This window comes from Apodemus sylvaticus, chromosome 18 (genome assembly GCF_947179515.1).
Source record: "Apodemus sylvaticus chromosome 18, mApoSyl1.1, whole genome shotgun sequence".
NCBI lineage: Eukaryota > Metazoa > Chordata > Mammalia > Rodentia > Muridae > Apodemus > Apodemus sylvaticus.
In genome coordinates this window covers 8074336-8093128 of record NC_067489.1, presented here as the reverse complement: position 1 = coordinate 8093128, position 18793 = coordinate 8074336, and the positions used below count along the sequence as shown (strand labels likewise).

Here is an 18793-nt window from a genome sequence, read left to right as displayed (position 1 = left end):
AAGGAGCAGCAGCTCCCGTGGAACTGCAGTTACACTTTGGGAGTAGGTGCTCTGTGGGTGCAGAAAATTGACCTAGGATCCTCTGTAAGAACAAGAAAGTCTCAACCACTGGGACATCTCCACGGCCCCTTGGTTGAACTGACGTTTGACCGATGCCGAGGAAGGGGAAAGGAGAGGAGGGTAGCTTCAAAATACCAGACTAGAATAAATAATCCTGTGCAGAAGATATAACCTTCCTTCACCCCATGAACCACTTTGTGAACAGTGACCACATGATGGTAAATGTCCTTTGACAGAACTCCCTGTGTCCTGGCTATGGGCAGCCCACTTGCCCATGAGATATTAAGAACTCTCAATATGGCTGCTGCAAAAAGACACTGCTTTATTTTATTTGTGTTTATTCTGAAACAGCTCCAGCTGGCCTAGAATTCACTGTGGAGAACATGTTGGCTTAGAACTTATAGTGATTCTCCTGCCTCAACTTCTTATGCTCTGGGGTTACAGTTGCATGCTGCCATGTTTTTCTTTCCTTATTTTAACTGGACATCTGTGAAATGTATTTGTTTTGGGTTTGTTTATTTCCTGTGTCTGGGTGTCTTGCCTGCAGGTATGTCTATGCACAGTCATACAAGCCGTGTCCTTGGAGCTCAGAAGAGGTGGTTGGAGCCCTGAGAACTAGAGTTACAGGGTGTGTGTGAGCCATGATGTGAATACTGAGAATCAAATCCAGCGACTTTGCAAGGGTAACGTGTGATCTTAACCACTGGACCATTGCTCCAGCCTCCTACATGGGAAATCTAAATAGCTGCATATAGCTGGATAACAAATTCTGGGGTGAACTTTGGAAAGAAAATTATAGTAACTCAGAATTTGGCATGGATTTCTTAATTATGATACAAAAGGTTTGGGGTATAAAAGGAATCAGTAAATGAGACCTTCATCAAAACTCCTCTACATATTTGTTCTTCAAAAGGTCCAACATTGGTTGAAGATTTGTGCTGTGTTCAGAATATATGAGCTCTCTAGCGAGGCATGATTCACACCTTGAACCTCAGCAATTGGGAATGTGGATGAAGGCGGATAAAGTCTGAGCTTGGCCTTGGAGACAGAAGATCCTTTCTCAAAAAGTAAAACAAGGGTCCTGGAGAGATGGCTCAGTGGTTAAGAGCACTGATTGCTCTTCCAAAGGCCCTGAGTTCAAATCCCAGCAACCACATCTGTAATGAGACCTGATGCTCTCTTCTGGGGTATCTGAAGACAGCTACAGTATAATTACATATAATAAAAAAATAAATCTTTAAAAAAAAAATAAAAGAGTCACCTGCGAAGCATTAACAAAAAAAAGGTAAAACAAAGAAACTCTTAAATTATCATAATATAAAAACAACCCACAAACATGGTTAAGACAGAGAAGTTCTCCCAAGAAGATGTCAGAGTGATCGATGGGTATCTGGAAAGAGGATGCCAGGGTTGGTAGTCATTGGGAAAACAAATTGAAACTGAAGTGGGATAATAATACCACATATTCAGTCCTAGGGCCAAGGTGGAAAACGAGTGTGTGTGTGGATGTAGATAGTTGGAACCCTTAGGCCTCGCAACATAATCACCTAAACTGAACAAATACGGCCAGAGAAAGGATCTGCTCAGTCAGCACAGTCCTCAACAAGTATGCATGAGGCCTTGGATTTGACTCCCAGGACACATTAGAAGTAATACACTCAAAAACCTCTGCACTTGGAAGTTAGAGATGGAAAGGTCAGGAGTTCAAGATCACTCTCAGCTAGGGGTTAGCAGAAAAGATAGAAAGCATGTGTCTTTATATGAGCGTATATCCAAATTTATAAAGTAAAACTGAAAACAATTTTTGCTAGTTGGTAAGTAAGTAGATTGTGGTATATAGCCAAACAAGAATATTACTTAACAACGAGAGAGAGAGAGAGAGAGAGAGAGAGAGAGAGAGAGAGAGAGAATTATAAAAATTCCGCTGATAGAAATTTCTAGAAATGCAAAACATTCTGTAGTGATGAAACACAGCATGTGGTTGTCTATGGATAGAAGCTCTGAGAGAGCTGAAGATAAGAAAACTTGAGAGTGGTAAATTAAATTTATCCATTGTCTTGATTGTGGTCCTGCCATTTTGTTTAATTGTATCAGATTTATACTATATTAGGCACAGCTTATTTACAAATCAAGTATCCATAAGCCTGTATATATATATGTATGTATATATATATATGGACTGGTCTCAGGTAATACAGTAGATGAGAAGACAAAATCTCAAGGGAGTATTTTCATACCATTATTTCACTTGAATTCTATACCCAGCTAAAATACCACTCTTGTCTTGCTGTCATTTAGAAGAGATCACCTGCCAAAACAAAGGTGGGAAGCAAGGAGACAAAAAGTAAGGGATCCGGTGGGTTGGGGGATGTAGCTCATCTGGTAGAGAGCTTGCTTAGCACCTGTGAGACTGGTTCCATCCCCAGCACCACATAACTCAGATATGTAGCACATGCCTGTCATGAGAGGACTCAGCAAGGTGAGGCAGGAGGAACGAACGCTCAAGACCATTCCTAGCTGGGAGTTGGAGACTGATATGAAACATACAGGATCAGCAAGGGGTCCAAAAATTTGAGAACTCCATGGAAGAGAGATGGACCACTGTGGGAGAGCAGTGGCCATGTGGCACCTCCGACTTGAAGCAAGTAGACACACAGTGGCCCTTGAAGGGCTGGCACCAAGGAGCTGAGCTGAGGAGTGCTCCTGCCCTTCTACATCCAGCACTGTCTGTTTGTTCTGGAAGTAACACAAAACTAAGCAAGTGAGCGATCTCACCAAACATGGCCTTGAGTGATGGGTGTTATAGGGCACAGTCCCGCAGGGAGGGAAATATCCTGCTTTACCACTGGCTCAGCCATGAATTGTGCTGTCTATTCAAAACAAACTCCAAATGTCAATAGAACTAACCGAGGTTCACCTGCTGTGAGAAAGATGGGGGCGGGGGGGGGGAAGATAGAAAAAACCCAGGAAAGTCTGTTGCTAGGAAGGTTTGACTGGGAAATGACTCAAATGCCGGCATGGGATGCAGAAATATAAAGATGTGGGGGAGATGACCAAAGATTTAAGAAGCAGCTGCTAGGAAGTGTAAGGTAAGGGGAACAAGGAGCTGCTGGGGGCCTTGAAAGCCTGGCAGAGCTCGCTATCTTTTGTACAATGTTCACGTGCATTACATTAATCATAAATACTAGACCCTGTCCGCTCCAGATTCCTTAACGACACGTCCTCTGGAAGATGACTTAACTCCTGGTTTCTTTTGAGGGCCTGGTATAGTTAAGTTAGAGGGTGCTGGAAGCCCGGGGTTTGATCTCAGCTTACTGTACTGACTGCTCGGAAGTGTGGGAGGGCTGGAGAACTAGCATCCGCGGTGTGGTGGTGTGGTATTGTCTCTGCACAGTGTTCTTCCACAGGCACAAAGGTGATTTACAGCGGCACGTGTAATTCCACAAAAGAAATTGGATTAAGGATAAGTAAGGGGAAAAATGAGGTAAGTCTCACATGGGAACCTGGAATTGTTCAGTTTCCTTCCTCTGGGACTGCGTCCCTGGGGGGTGAATTTTCATACATGTGCTCACAGGTCCTGCCCTAACACTACGTATGACCCATCTCTCCCCTCCAGCCTTCTGCGACTCACACCACACAGGCAGCAGATTATTAACTTGGGTGGCTCAGGTCAACTGGAGGGCAGCTGCCCAGCTGTGTGAAAGGCTGCTACAGAGGCCTGGGCGACGCTACACTGTGTGAGAGCTTGCCGGGCTATAGCACCTGCTCTGAAGTGGGACAGGACCTCAGAATGCACGCAGCATTACCAGGAAAGATGGCTTACAGTTAACGGTGAACACTCTGGCTTGAATTGAGTTTTCCAGAGAGGGCTGGAAGCCCTGAGCCAGGACACTTGGTGGCTAGTAAGGTCTTCGTAGGCAGATGGGTCAGGACAGGGTCATCTGTGAGGCCTTCAGCTAGTGACTTCTGTCCTTTAAAGGGGTTTGGGAAAATGTGGTGATCACTTGGTCTGTAAAATGACCATACAAGCATAAGGACCTGGCCCCCAGACAGGTGAGGTGTTACACAGTGCTGGATGTAGCTCCAGGCAGCTCTCTGAGGTTCACTGGTCAGCTCTTACAGACTACTTGGTGCCCATGTTTATGCCCATGAGAGAACCTGTCTCAGAAATCAAGGTGGACAAGTAACGGCATCCAGCGATTACCTCCACATGCAAGTGTGTATACAGATGCACTCACACCCTCTCCTGCATACAAACACGCATACAATCATACATACGCACAGAAGAAAAAACCAGAAAAGAAAGGAAAGGGACCTTAGATGTAGGCACCCACAGGGTCCTTTAGACACAGGAAAGATGGAGGCAGAAAGCCATGTGATGCCAAGTCCCACGGCAGCACCCTCCGGGGACTGCAGCCATGCATTCCCACTTGCCAGAAGAAAGGACCGACCATGCTCACAGCTCCAGCTCAGTTTTTCCACAGAGCTGTGGAGGATAAGTTTTGTCCTGCAAGGCTCCCTGCCTGGCACTCCGTGATGGGAGTCGCAGAGACCAGCCCAGAGGGCGACTTCTGGCTGCACAGGCACTTCACATAATCCTCTGGCTTGAAATCGGTCCAGCAGTCTGCCGACAACTGGATCCTAATTCCAAATCTGCTTGGGACCTTTGATGTGCTCCCTCCATGCCGAGAGGAGGTCCCTGAGGACCCCGTGTCAGCTAGAGTGTAGGCTGTCACTAAAACTTTACCTTTCTAGTATTTGTCCTTGGCAGTGGCTTCTGTCTCTGCCTGTGATTCCTCTCTCGCTTCTTGAAAACCTCTTATTTCAAATTCCTTTAACATCACACATGTTTCTCAACCAACCAGAGTTATATTCTCTATTTGTTCCTGTGGTCCAGACTTTGTGATAGAAACATATAAGATTTGTTTTTGTTGTTGTTTGGTTTTGTTTTTGTAACATCTCTTCATTCCTGTGCAGTGAGGTCATGACAGAGGGCCCTGCTCTGGCGGGACTCTTCATAGTGAGGCTCTAGACCACCTCCACCCTGTACAATTTTGCTGCGCATTGGGGAAGAAATCAGAATGGAGTCATATTCTACTTTTTTGCTTAAACAAGAGTCCGCTCACTAGACAACAGTGTTCCCTCCACCCGCCACTTAATCATCCTTAACTTTATGCAACAAAACAAAACAAGAAAATACAATCTAAGGTAACAAAAATATTTTGTGAAAAGTAATTTAATATGCGAGGTTGAAACACCACTTTCAAAGGAAGCATTTTCTCACTGTCGTGTAGATTTGCTGAACATACAAGGTAAAGTATCTGAAAAAATAAAAATAAAACACCGCTCAGACGCTGGGGTTTAAGGGCCCAGGTGGTACCACTGACTTCTCCACGGGGTTTCCTTCCCTGTCGGGGTTGGAACTCTGGGGCTGGCACATGCCGCACTGTAGCCTACACTAGTCCAGCCCTCTGCTGTTTATGGTTTCTTCCCTCCCTGAGCTGACCGTCACGTGGTGCAAACACCATCTCTGCTATTTGCACGCAGCCCACACATCCAGAATCAGAGACACTGTAACCATCTTGCGGCCAAGAACAGAAAGAACACATCCGTCCCCAACTGTTTATACTAGAGCCGATGGAATAAGAGAAGACTTAAAGTTGGGAAACTGCACAGCTTTTACCGGGGGTATCTTCATGCAGCTGAACATCTGTGGAGGAGAGAGTAGACATCCTGGTGTGCGGATCATTTGCCTCCAAACGTGACAGAAAGCTAAAGACACAAGTGCCTGGCACAAGCACCAGAGATCACAGGTTGCTAGTGTTCTGTTGTCCCTGATTTAAATTCTGTTACATTAACGAGTAAGATCCCAATGTAAAAACTTTCTTGCTCATTTAAAAATAAGTAGGTAAATAAATAAGTAAATTTACTTCAATCTTTAAACTGAGAATACTATTAGAAATGTCATCTCAATTTCAAAACACTGACTATGAAATTTGAATAATATAGTAAGTTATCCACTCTGTAAAGTTATCCACTCTGTAAAATTCTTAAAAACTAATTAAACCAACACTTTATTATTCCAGAATAAATACATCACCTCTGGCAATTATTTGCAGGAAAAATAAAACTGTATCTCAAGCCACAGCTTAAATTAAGCCATGTAACTGAATGAAGACACAACCAACAACTCGTGTTTCTAAATGAATCTGTGAGCTGAGGCTTTCTGCTGTTGTGAACAGTGCAAAATTTCACACCGTCCGTGGCTCCCAGGCTAAGAGAAACACCTGCTAGGTTTGGTATGCATGCTAGATCAAACAATTTAATATATATTTCTGTTGTGCTAGCTTAGCAATCATTTCAAAGCAGTATACAAAGATTAAAATAAATATTCTCACTTCACTCTTCAAAGAATAAAAATTCTCTACCGCAGGTGTGTCAGGCCTGTGGTCCAGGGTCACAGGCATCCCAGGACAGCTGACTGCAGCCGGGCACGTTGGAAGATCACAAGTTTGGGAAGCCTGCCTTATTGCTTCTTAGCCACATATACTGCTCTGCTGAGCCTTGCCAGTCTGGGGTGGTCACTCTGGTTTCCTGGTCTTGCTCCACTTTCCCCAGGGAATCGATTTTAATGCCACAATTGTTTGTCAAAAACACAGTTTTCTAAAGCTGGCATGTCACCTGCAGCCAATTATCTCCAAGCTCACACTGGGGCTGAGAACTACCTTCAGCGAGGAACTTGCTTCACAAGACCTCTAAGATGTCCTGAATGGCCTGGTCTCCATGAATTAAAAACCCTGCTGTGTTTCTCTGAGTTCACCGTGGGTTCCAAGGAACCTGCAGTTTGGGACCCCTAGGAGCAGAGAACAGAGTTGGAGCAGGCAGTGTGCATAGCTCTATCCAGAGGGATGGACTCAGCAGCCTCCTGGGCTCCACGCTGACATCCCCACAGCCATGATCTGTTTGGTGTTTAGGTATTCAAATCTGCAGGCCACATACTCAGATTCACACAACAAGGGCTAATAAGCCAGATGTCTGGAGGTAACTCTGTTGGGATCAGCTGATAACCCGTGTCTGTGGCTCTCACGGCATTAGATTCCGTGGGCCCCAGGCTCCCTGAGGGGCTGGGTGGAATGGTACGTTAGGGTTTGGTTCAGTGCAGGTCATAGCAGCTCGTCCCTGACTCATCTCTTTTCCAGGTGCCTGAAGCCCTCTAGTGCAGAGGGTTTCTGCCACAGGCTCTAAAGGAAATCCCATCTTAATATTCTGCGTCACTACTGAGTTCCCTGCACGGCCAGGTGCCCCAGTATAGCAGGTCTCCCTGGGGTCCTGGGGTCGTCACTCAGCCAGTATTGAGACCACAGTGAACCTCTCAGCCCATTCTCTGCCATTTGAGGAATGAGGCCCAACGCTGCCCAGCTGTCAAGCCAGACAGCAACCCTGTCCACCCTTGCAGTTCTGGCCCTACCATAGCCACAGGGCCAGAGTCACAGCCAGGAGCTCACAGTTCTTTACACACAGAGAGCACAGTAGGTGTGCTGTCCCACTGTCCTGCCTCTGGACTACAGGTCTATCTATACTCAGAAGGCCAAACTGCTCCATGGAAGTAGGCCAGCCTTCTCTGCGCTGGTCCTGTGATACCTGCATCCGCCCTGTGAACTTGTCTCACATAAACGATTATGTTGCCTCTTGGCGATGCGCACAGAACCCGGCTGTGTTGGAAATTACAACTTCCTAAAATCCCAAATCAGACATGGCTGTGGTGCTCACAGCGTGTGGTTTGTTGACAGGAGTTTGGTGATGTTGGGGTATCTGTCCCCATGCGACCTCTGGTTCCTCAGAGTACGTTCATTCTGGAAGAGCTTCACTCACACAATGTGGGGAGGTGACCCCTCGGGTGCTAATTAAAATAAATCCTAAATAAGTCACCTGAGAATGTCATCATAAATCTTGTCCTAAATTCTATTTGTTATCTTCATAACAGTTTTCTGTTAAATGTATGTTATTGACATTGATAGCAAACTTGTAGCTTGTGGACTGGTTTTAAGCTTACCTATTTATATTTATATGTCTTAATGCAACCAAATAATGTAACTTGACTGTGACTTTAGGCGCCATTCTATTGTTTAGAAGTTACTGCATATGATCTATTTACATTAGAATAATAATGTGTCCTCTTATTTTTATGCATAATTTCCCTTAGCAAGTAGATCATGTAATGTATCTAAATTTCATAGTATTTTAAAATCAACAGTACATTTGCAGCCTCTTGCCTCCCCTGAAATAAGTGGTTTATTGTTTTAATTGAACATTTTAAAATTTTAAAATGAAAAAGACTTCCCATTTTCTCTGGATTCAAATATAACTTACCTGCCAATCAGATACAGAGTTCTTCCACAGCTGCATGGAAGTCGGGGCTGTATTTATGAATACAGTGAAGGCCACCGCACTATCACCAAGGCAAGCCAGTTTATCTGCACACAGCACTTTCAAGTACACGGCTCTCCCCGTGAGGCACCTGCCCATTTCACAGATGTAGATCTGGTACGTTTGAGGAGAGAGATGTGCTCATTTTGTATGCCCCAATAAATGGTGCCTCTGCCATACGGCTAGCAGGAATGCTTTGCAGCACACCAGGGTGGTTTGATCCTGGGCTGAGATTATACATTCTCAGCCCACCTTGTAAAAACAAGGCCTTGGGAAGACTGGCCCCGACAGGCCTTTCACTCACCCATTTCTGAAAACATTCATGTACGTCTGTGTGTGTGTGTGTGTGTGTGTGTTTGTGTGTGCGCACACACACACTCATGCCTCTCCTTCCTGGTCTGCATATGCTGCCTTTCAGGAGATCCCAGATGGACTTGTGGGTGTGGTTGGGTGAGCTGAGACAACCAGCCAGGAGTAGGAACAGACCTGGGCTCCATCACTACCTTCCAGGCACAAGATCCAAATAAAGCAACTCAAAAACTCTTCTCCCAGTACTCTTTTTTTCCCTTCAGAACCACCAATTGAAGAATTAAATGAGTATTTCACAAACAACAAATTGCTGCTCTGATCTCAATGATCATGATAGCTGTTCACTGTACACACACATACACACACACACACACACACACACACACACACACACGGTGTCTGAAATACAGTCTTCCAGGGCCAGCATCCAGGACCTTCCCACTGTGCCTAAGACAGGGCAAATTCTTGCAGCCCCTCTGGTCACCCTGTCTGGGTCCTGGTCAGAGTGCTGAGGGTAAAAGGCCACGGCTCGTTCAAAGTTCTAAGTCTGTGTCTAGCACCACCAGCCCAGTCCAAAGCCACTGTAACAAAGGCTCTCTTTAAAGTCTGTCACCACTGCCACCAATCACAGTTCAGCACTGTGCAAGCCACCCAGGGAACCTTCCACACGGGAGGACCAGGAAATTACAGACATGTGGCTTCATGTGCTCTGGAAGGCATTCCCTGCCTCCCTCAGGCCAGGCCAGATGCCTACGGCATGTGTTCTGGTGATTGATGGCAATATCACTCCTCCTGTGTGACATGTGTCACACCCAGGAGACAGTGAGCCTTCGTCCAGTCGATTTTAAACTTACAGACACCTGGTAACAGGCCGGTCATGACACAGGACATCTGGGGAGCAGACAGGGAATGTGACAGCTCTCAGAGATTTCCTGTGCACGGGGTACGTTGTGGCACTTCTCCCTCTGCCACACCTGCCTCCTGAAGTCCCAGTCCCACAGGTCACTGATTTCAAGGTTGTGCTTCTTTTCTATTTCCTGACCACTCATGGAGGCCTCCTGTTTGCCGGGCGCTGAAGCCCTGTAGGGCATGTCCTAAGGAGCTGGATGTTTGGTGGTTTTGGCCTCACTTCTGAACTACAGACCCTAAGTTGAGAAAGCTCTATGTGTCAAGTCCAGGAAGCAGATGTCTTGGTCATCTTCTCTCTTCAGTTCAGTGTGGAAACAAAGGCCTGGGGTCCAGCTCCTTCAGCCAGCAGAGAGGTGTGAGCCCTCTACTTGGAGACTGGGAGGTTTAGCTTATTAAAGCCTGAATCTGCTCAGTTTGCTCACAGGTTAAATATACTCGGCTCACCTGGGTGTCCTCATTTCTGCCACTTAGAAACAAGACACTGGCCTTTTACATTTTTTTCCCCAGAAGATCCTGATGTTGGTGTTTAGGTGATTTTTTTTTAAATCTATTTTTTTAATCTACAGGGAATTTTTGCCTGTGTGAAACTGGGGTCACGTCTTGCACTGTGTGTGCCTCTTTCCACTCAGTGTGCAGACCTGACTGGAGCAGCACCTCTGCCAAGCAGCATCCCTTGTTAGCATTTCCGGGGTGCTGGGAGAGAAAACACTGTCTGGGTGATGGCTCTTGTCAGTTTCCCCATTGTCAGGCCCAATCTGACGTTCCTCCACACTCACAATATTTCCCCACTGGGAACACGCCTGACATTGCAATTTCTCACAACTGCAGCTCTGCAGTGAATGCCTAATTCCCGAAACTGCAAAATCTAACAAAAGCTGATTTTTTCCACTGATTTGACTGGCTGACTATTCCAAGGCTTTGCGTGTGGTGACCTGCTGTTCTCCACAAACAGAGTCTTTAATGTACCCACACGGCTGTTCTGAAGTGGCTGAGGGCAATTAAACCCTCACGAGCTGCCCGCAGGGCATTCAGGAAGACTCTAAGGCCAGCGTCTCTGTCACAGACAAATTTCCCCCGAAGGTCACTTAGCAGCTGCTTCTGTGGCATTCCAGCCTTCCATGTTGAACTTTGAACTCAGAGCACACTCTCTACCTAAGTATGTGAGTCCACACGGCATGCCCACTATGCAAGGATGCTCGATCGAGTTTATAATTTAAAACAAAAAGCAAAGAAACACTGAAAACTGGCTCTGTCCTGTACCTGCTGGTGGTGTCTGCTCATGTGCAGGTGAGAATTTAGAAGATTTGACAATTTTGCGTTTTTTATTTGTCCTACCCAAACATATGCTCTTTGTCTGTGGATCTACTACTTCCTTGGGCTTTTATATATTTTCCACATTTGTCAAACATCACCAGTTAGCCGATATCATCTCAGTAGGAATTGCCAATGGGGCTCTAAGGAAGTCAAACCTATTTCCTTCCCTTCCCCCCCTCCACGTTCCAGGTCTCCATCAATGTGAATAAATAGTGGGTTTTGCCCTTTGGTATTTCACTCAACCAGGTCTGGTTAACTAAACTGCCTTAATAATGCCGTCCTTTCGATACCACCTCATCCACAGCTCCCAAAGCCACAGAGGGTTGTACAGACTCTAAAATAATGCAGGGGGTTACATGAGGTCCAGCTCCAAAAACTTGCTCTTATTTTTATTTACTTGTGCATTGCTACTCAAGTAAACAGAACCTCTTAGGCAGAGGCCTGGGTGGCAGCTTTCTCCTTAGACTCAATCCCAGGGAATAGTACCAGGCGGACCTCTAGACTTAGCCCGTGCACACGTTTCCCTGAGAATGAAACCTCTGAAGGTAGCTAGTCACTGTCCAGGCCTAGACCCAGCCTGTGCCCGCTGTTGCCCAGAACCTAGTTCTGCCTGGAGCTGCTGGCCATTCTGTCTTTTCCTTGTCTCTGATTGCCTGGAGACCCTGCCCCCCCCCAACCCCCTCTGCGCCCACTTGTTGCGGTCCGCCTGGGACCTGCCTTTCCCGACGGATTGGTAAAGGGGTTTGGCTTGAGGCTGACCCCAGGTCAGGACTTTCTCCGCCGTAATCCTACAGTCTTTAACACAAACCGCTCTTTTCTTAATTCCCCAACGGTCTCCGGGCAAGCGTGGACATGAGTCTGATGGACGCCAAGCCCTTACTTGCCACCCCCGCAAGGATGGACGAACTGGAAGAAAGCACGAATCACCCTGAACCTGTGCCTCCAACGGGGCGGCTGGACTGGAGAGCGCGCGAGTGGGAAGGAGCGGGGGCCTGGGAGGCGGGAAGGGGACAGAGCACCAAGACAAAGGGAGGGCCTGGCAGCGCGTGGTGGGAAAGCCAAGCAAGAGCAGAGGCTGCAGACCGGAGACTAGGGGAAGGGCGGGGATGGGAAGACGTGGTGGACAGGAGAGCGGTGAGAGGGACGAGGGAGCAGAGCGAGGTGCGGGCCTCGGCGCACAGCAGAACCACAGAAGCACGGGTAACTTGGGACTCGGGAGGCAGCGTGAAGATCCACGGGAGGCCGGCCCACTCCCCGAGGGGTTCTGGCCCCAACGCCAGGGATGAAGGATGCTGTCCAGCGCCGCACTGCCCCGCTGGTTCTGGGGGCGGATGAAGCCGGGTCCTGCCAGGCACAGCTGGAGTGTAAGGGCCGTGCGGGAGGAGGGAGGAGGAGGAGGGCTGAGAAGACATGGAGGGGCGAGGCTTCCCAGCCTCGGGCTGGGGAGGCAGCCTTGAGCTGTGCTGCAGGAGCCTGGGCCAGTCCACCCGCCACCCCGCACAGAGGGACTCTGGCATTCTCGCCCCGGGGGCCCGCGCGGCGCCTCTTCCCCATCCGCCTGCTCTCTCAGTCCCGCCAAGTCCTGCGCCAAGGCCAAGTCTGCCTTCCTCCTGAACTTTCCCAGGACTCTAACCCACGGTTAGATTCCACCGCGGGGCTCCCGGACACCCGCTGCGGAAGCTGGGTTGGGGAGAGGGCGTGACCGCCAGAGCTCAGGGGCCCCGAGCCAGCAGTGCTGAACTGGGGCTGGACAGAGCTTGCAATCCTGCGTCCCCGGAACATGAGTGCTGGGGAGGGCTGCTCGAATGAACTGGAATTTTCCGGAAACTGAGCTCGGCAGTGCCCAGTCTTTGTCGGGGGAAATGAAATGCGTGAATATGAGCGTTTTTCTTCTCCCACACGCATGATTTTAATAGACCTATCAGTCACGTCCCGACACATCTGCACATCAGGCGCGCTGCGCCCGCAACTCCTTTAAAAAAATTAATTCGTTTCATCTGCCTACTAGTGGGTTTGAGGGAGGGTGTCAAAGTCTCAGTGGCAACAATAAAAAGGGACCCAGCGAGTTTTTTTTTTTTAAGTGAGAAAAGAAAGGGGAAGAGGAGAGAGGGGGGAGAGGGACAAGGGGGGGGGCGACCATCAGGCAAATCATCCCCAGTTTACCCGTGAGTTTAGAAGCCACCCAGGCGCCCTACACGAAGTTTTGCAAACTTTATCCACGCTTCCTAAAGATCCTGCCCCCCCTCTAGATTTTAAACAAAATAGCACTAGCAGAAAGAAACACCACCCATACTTTGGAAGTGAGTTATCCTGTAATCATGGCCATAAAAACAAAACAAAACAAAACAAAAACAAAACCAAAAAACCCCACCTCACTTGAACAAAAATGTCCATGGCTGGGTTAGTTATTGAATTTATCCTTGAGTTGGGCTCTAAGTAAGGTCTAGGAGAAAGTTCTCTTCATTTACTTAAACTGGAAAAAGCCTGTCCCGACCTGGCCTCAATCTTGAGAGAAGACCTACCCCATCTTCCTTCTGTATTGTTTTCAATTAAGTCATTAGAGAATTTCTCCTTGTCTTTCACATTGGTAGAACCCAAAGGAAGCCCGCTTGAAAGCCTGACACAAAGAATTCCTGCTCGTTTCATGTAGCTCAAGTAGGGAACACAAAACTCTGAAAGTCTTGGGGGGGGGGGGCTGAGCTGTCTGGTACTCACAAGATGACTAACTTTATGTAAGTTGCTTCACTTGAAGTGGGCTATAACTCCTATGGCGCTGCACCCTGCTTTAGCTGCCCTCAGTCAGGGCACACACAGGGACCCGGAAGCCCAGGCATACCGGAGGTGAGTGTGGCCATCCTCCATCACCACCATAGAAAGGACACAGTGGTGCTGGGGGCCAGTCAGCAAAGGTCCTTGTGTTTTAAGGGGGAAGTGGGTTGAATCCTAAACACTCTCTAGAATTTCCCGAGGCTACTGGGGCACTTCTTCCTGCCCCAGAGTGTGGTCTCCCTCCTGGACTCCTAAGCAGGCAAAGCAGCTCTAGAAACAGCAGAGCCAAACTCTAAAAGAAAAACAAAGAAAGGAAAAAAAAAGGAGGGGTTGTTCTTTTATTACCTCATCAGAAAGCAGTGGGCGTCATTCTTGAATCTCTTGCAATCACGTTAAGGAATGAGGGCTTTAAGTAAAATAATAAAAATGACTTAAAAATCACACGTGTCACTTGTAATATTAGCATTTATACTGAAAGATATTCTCCAATGTAGGCTGAGCTCAGGTCTTACTGAATTGCTAGATTAAGTCAACTTTTGAATGGCTAGGCCATATTCATTGCAAGAAAAGAAATTGGGGGGAAAGAGGAAAGGATGCTGAAAACAGTATCATTCCCCATCTGGACTTAAAGAAAATTCCCTTCAAAAAATAGAATTTCATCTTAATGTCATGATTAATTTTAAAACATACTTGCTACAGTATAACTTTTAAATGCAGTATTTAATGCTGTCAGGTTACTTGAAGACAAAGTTTTACAGAAAACTTTAAATTCCAGGGGGGGAAAACCTGCAATATACCAATAAACACCTAGAAAAAATATAATTAAAAATATTTAAAGCATCAAACAACCTCAAGATCTGATCAGGAATGATAAACACAGCATTTTGTGTTTATATTCCCTGGCAACCTGCATCCTGATTCACACAGGAGAGGGGGTGGTGTGTGTGTGTGTGTGTGTTAAGAAAAACGGTAAAATTATGTTGGATTTTCCCAGAGAGGAAGCGGGAGGGGCTGGGGTAAGACCTAGGTGAGAGGCTCTGTGGTGGTGGTGGTGGGGTCAGGATTGCTTCCTTGAACCACAGGAAGATAATTTCACTTACAATTCCAATTACAGAGAAATCAAAGGCACACTGTCGCGGTGGCGGCGGCTGTCCCTATTCTTGGCCGTGTCCCACCACTGAGCACTATCCTTTCTCCTTCCAAGACCAAGCTGCCTCAAAACTGCTCCAGTACAAGAAGGGCAGAGCCACAGGAAAGAAATGCCAAAATATGCCAGGACCATGGCAGTTAAAACGCTAAACCATTAGGAAGCATTTTGTAATTAGTTCCCTTCTGTGTCAACTTCAGCTCTACAAAATAATCTATGGAGTTTAAGATCTCTCTTTCTCCACCGGAATAAAGCCATGGAAATGCTGCCCTCCGCTTGGTGGGCCTTCCTTACTCTTGGGCCCTGCTGATAATTTCTTCTCCAACAGATTGCTAATTGTATTTTGAACTCATAAAACATGCATATAAAATTAGCACGTTTCAATTTCATAGGGAAACGGGCTTTTTCTCTTTTAAATGTATTGATTCAAATTTGATGCATTTTGGAGGGTATCTCTCTTTGTTTTTCGTTTTTTTAGATGAAAGACTTGCAGGCTATGTACATCCTCCGACTCCTCTCCCCCGTATCGCAACGCCTAAAATAAAAATGTCACAACGCATTTACAAGAAATAATACAAAACAAAACAAAAAAATTGGAAATGCTCGGATACAGAGTTTTACAAAACCCAGAATATAACTCCACCGTCTGAGTGGGGATTGCGGTATAAATTAACCAACCAACCCAAAAGAGCGGTAACAACTACAAAAAACTTGTCAATGTTTGGATCTGCCTTACTAGATTTATAACAGTAAGAAGGCCTCGAGGTCCGTCACTCGGCCTTAGGCAGAAGAGCCTACGGGAGTAAACCCCGGAAAAAGTTACAGAGCCGGCAGTCATACAAAAGTTGGCATCGCCTCGCTGGGGTTTTGTCTTTTGTCCTCCCGAGCCAAGAAAACGCTGTGTGCCTCCTCTGCGGACGATAAATACTGTACAAAAGGTCTCATGAAAACACCAAAGTTCAGTCTAAGAGGCCAGTCTTGGTGTCAGCGCCTCGGAGTCCCGGGAAAGGTGATGGGGGCAGATGTCACCTGGCGCTCTGCTCCCCAGAGCGCGGGGACGTCTGTACAAAGTCGGGCTCTGGAGGCTCGGGCTCAGGCCTCGCGCTCTTCATCGCCGGGGCGCCGGCCTTGAGCCGCAGTGTCCCCGGCGTCCCCGCGGCGCTAGATGTGCGTCAGGGGCACCGTGCCGTTGACACCGGCGCCCGCGCCCTGGTAGTGCTGTGGCAGCGAGTGCAGCCGGCTTTGGGCCGCGGCAGCCGCTGCCGCCGCGGGGTCGCCTCCTTCGCCGGCGGGCAGGTACATGCTGATCATCTCGCGCAGGTCCCCGGGGCACGGCGCTCGCGAGTGAGCCGGGGCCGGCGGACTGCCGCTCGGCTCCGACTTGACCAGAGAACCGAGGGCGCCCAGGGCGCCCGACGACGCGGCCGCCGCAGCCGCCGCGGCCGCTACCGCCGAGTTCTGGTGCGCGCCGCCCGCAGCGGCGGCGGCGGCTGCCGCGGCACCGTAAGGGATGCCGCCGTAGCCCGAAGGCGACGCGCTCATGTAGCCCTGAGAGTTGGAGATGGGGCTGTACTGCAGCGCGCCCATGTCGTAGCGGTGCATGGGCTGCGGGTTGTGAGGATGCGCGTGCGGATGGTGCGGGTGCGGGTGCGCCGGGTGCGCGTGCGGGTGCGCGCCGCCCGCGCCTGGGTGCTGCCCGTAGGCCAGCTGTGCCTCCTGCATCATGGCCGCGGCCGCAGCCGCCGCGGCCACCGAGCCGGGGTAGGCGCCGTTAGCCCAGCCGTTGACGTGCGCGTAGCCTCCTCCCGCCGCGCCGCCCGGGCTCTCCAGGCGCTGGCCCACGGCCGCCGCCCCGACGCCCACGCCCACGCCCATGGCCACGGCCGCGCCACCGCCACCTGCGCCGGCCGCCAGCAGCCCGCCGGCCAGCGAGTACTTGTCCTTCTTGAGCAGCGTCTTGGTCTTGCGGCGCGGCCGGTACTTGTAATCCGGGTGCTCCTTCATGTGCAGCGCGCGCAGTCTCTTGGCCTCGTCGATGAACGGCCGCTTCTCGGCCTCGGACATGACCTTCCACTCGGCCCCCAGGCGCTTGCTGATCTCCGAGTTGTGCATCTTGGGGTTTTCCTGGGCCATCTTGCGCCTCTGTCCACGGGACCACACCATGAAGGCGTTCATGGGCCTCTTGACCCGATCCTGGTTGGCCTTGGTGCCCCCGCCGCCGCCGCCGCCGCCCCCGCCCCCACCGCCCCCGCCCGCCCCGGCCGGGCCCGAGAGGTTCGTGGGCGCCTGGGCACCGCCGGGCGAGTGCAGGTCGGTCTCCATCATCATGCTGTACATCTGGACGGCTAGAGGGTTCACCGGTACCGCAAAGAGAGGGCCTGGAGCATAGACGACCGGGTGGGGGTGGGTGGGTGGAGAGAGGATCAGCCCAGAGAGACTGGGGGGTGGGGTGGGTGCCTAGCAGAGAGAAGGGGGTTGGGTGGAGGCCACAACAACAACAAAAAAGAGGCAAAAGCACACGCACTTAGCGCGGGTCCAGCTCGCAGGTGGAAAGTTTCTCCGGGTGCACAAACCACTTGCCAAAGCGGCCGATGGCCAGGATGATTGCCGCTGGCGCCGCTGCCGCAGTCCGGTCGCTCAAGGCTTAGCTGTGCAAACAGGTGCAGTCGTGGCCAAGTTGAGGCTCCACTTTCTGGGTCCGAAGCCGTGCCCCTGGGCCCGACGCGGGGTTCGCTTCCTCCCCTCGGCGGCTCGAAGTCTCCTTCCTGTGCTGGCTTCCTTGGTGGCTTCCAACTCTGGGGCCGCAACTTCTAGCAAGGCGGTGCGCCGCGTGCGCTGGGCATGTGCTGGTCCCAGGTGCCTGGGGGGAGCCAGGCGCTGAGGGGGACTCGGAGGGGGGTTCGGAGGGGGCGATCGCGGTGCAGCCAGGGAGGGGGTTAGGGACAGCGGCGGGGGTGCCAACGCGAGCAGAGAGCCAGAGAGCCGGGCCTCTGTGCCCAGGACAAGCTGTCCGCTGCCTGCCCGAGGCCGTGCGCTCGGAGCGGAGGCGCACGCGGGGCCGGTGGCGCGGGGGGCCCAGCAGCCATACGCCGGGCCCGGGCTGCCATTAAATGAGCGCGCCGCGGCCAATGGGAGCCGGCGGCGGCGGTGATTTGCATGGCGCGCTGGCGAGTGACGTGGGGAGGGAGTAGATGCACTGGGCGCGGGCGGCGGAGCCAGGAGGTGGAGGAGGAGAGGGTGGGGGAGCAAGGGCAGGAAGGAGGGGGAAAAGGGGGCGCGGGGGGGCGGGGTCACAGCCACACTGCTTCCTGAGCGCGCGCGCGGCGGCGACGGCGGCGAACCCAGAGCTCGCCCCCTTTGCCTCTCCCCGCCCGCGCGCTCCGAATGATTAACGATTGGGTTGAAAACCAAGGGAAAGAAAGAATCGCTGTCGGGGGAGGCGGTGTGGGGTGGGGGATACAGCCCCGGGTCGTGTTTTAAAGCGCTCATTGGAGACCCAGCTCCTCCCCTGTCCCCAGCCAGCCAACTCTGTGCCCGCTGGGAAGGGGAAAGTTGGAGATAGAGGCCTCACTTTGCACTCAGCTCAGCCGGAGTGCAGAATAGCGGCGGTGCGGGGGAGACCTTCTCAGGGGGAGCTTAGGCCCAAAGTATCTCTGCCTGCTGGGTTTCAGGCCAAGCGGGGCCGCTCAGTCTCTCCCACTCCCAGCGCTCAGTGCATTCTCAGAGCCTGCAAAGGCCTTTACAGATTCGGGATATATAATTCGGGTCTCCGTGGCAGGAGGCGCAGCGTTGTGTGTGTGTGTGTGTGTGTGTGTGTGTGTGTTACAGCGTTCCTAGCTCCCTTATCTATCCTGAACT

The 18793-nt window shown here is 50.3% G+C and overlaps 1 protein-coding gene across 1 annotated transcript; it reads right to left on the bottom strand.

Moving 5' to 3' along the window:
• Positions 1–16096: 16096 nt before the first annotated feature.
• Positions 16097–17272, bottom strand: Sox1 (SRY-box transcription factor 1). The gene has a single exon (XM_052161962.1). It carries the CDS (start codon positions 17270–17272, stop codon positions 16097–16099), a length of 1176 nt encoding a protein of 391 aa, XP_052017922.1.
• Between the last annotated feature and the right edge of the window lie 1521 nt (positions 17273–18793).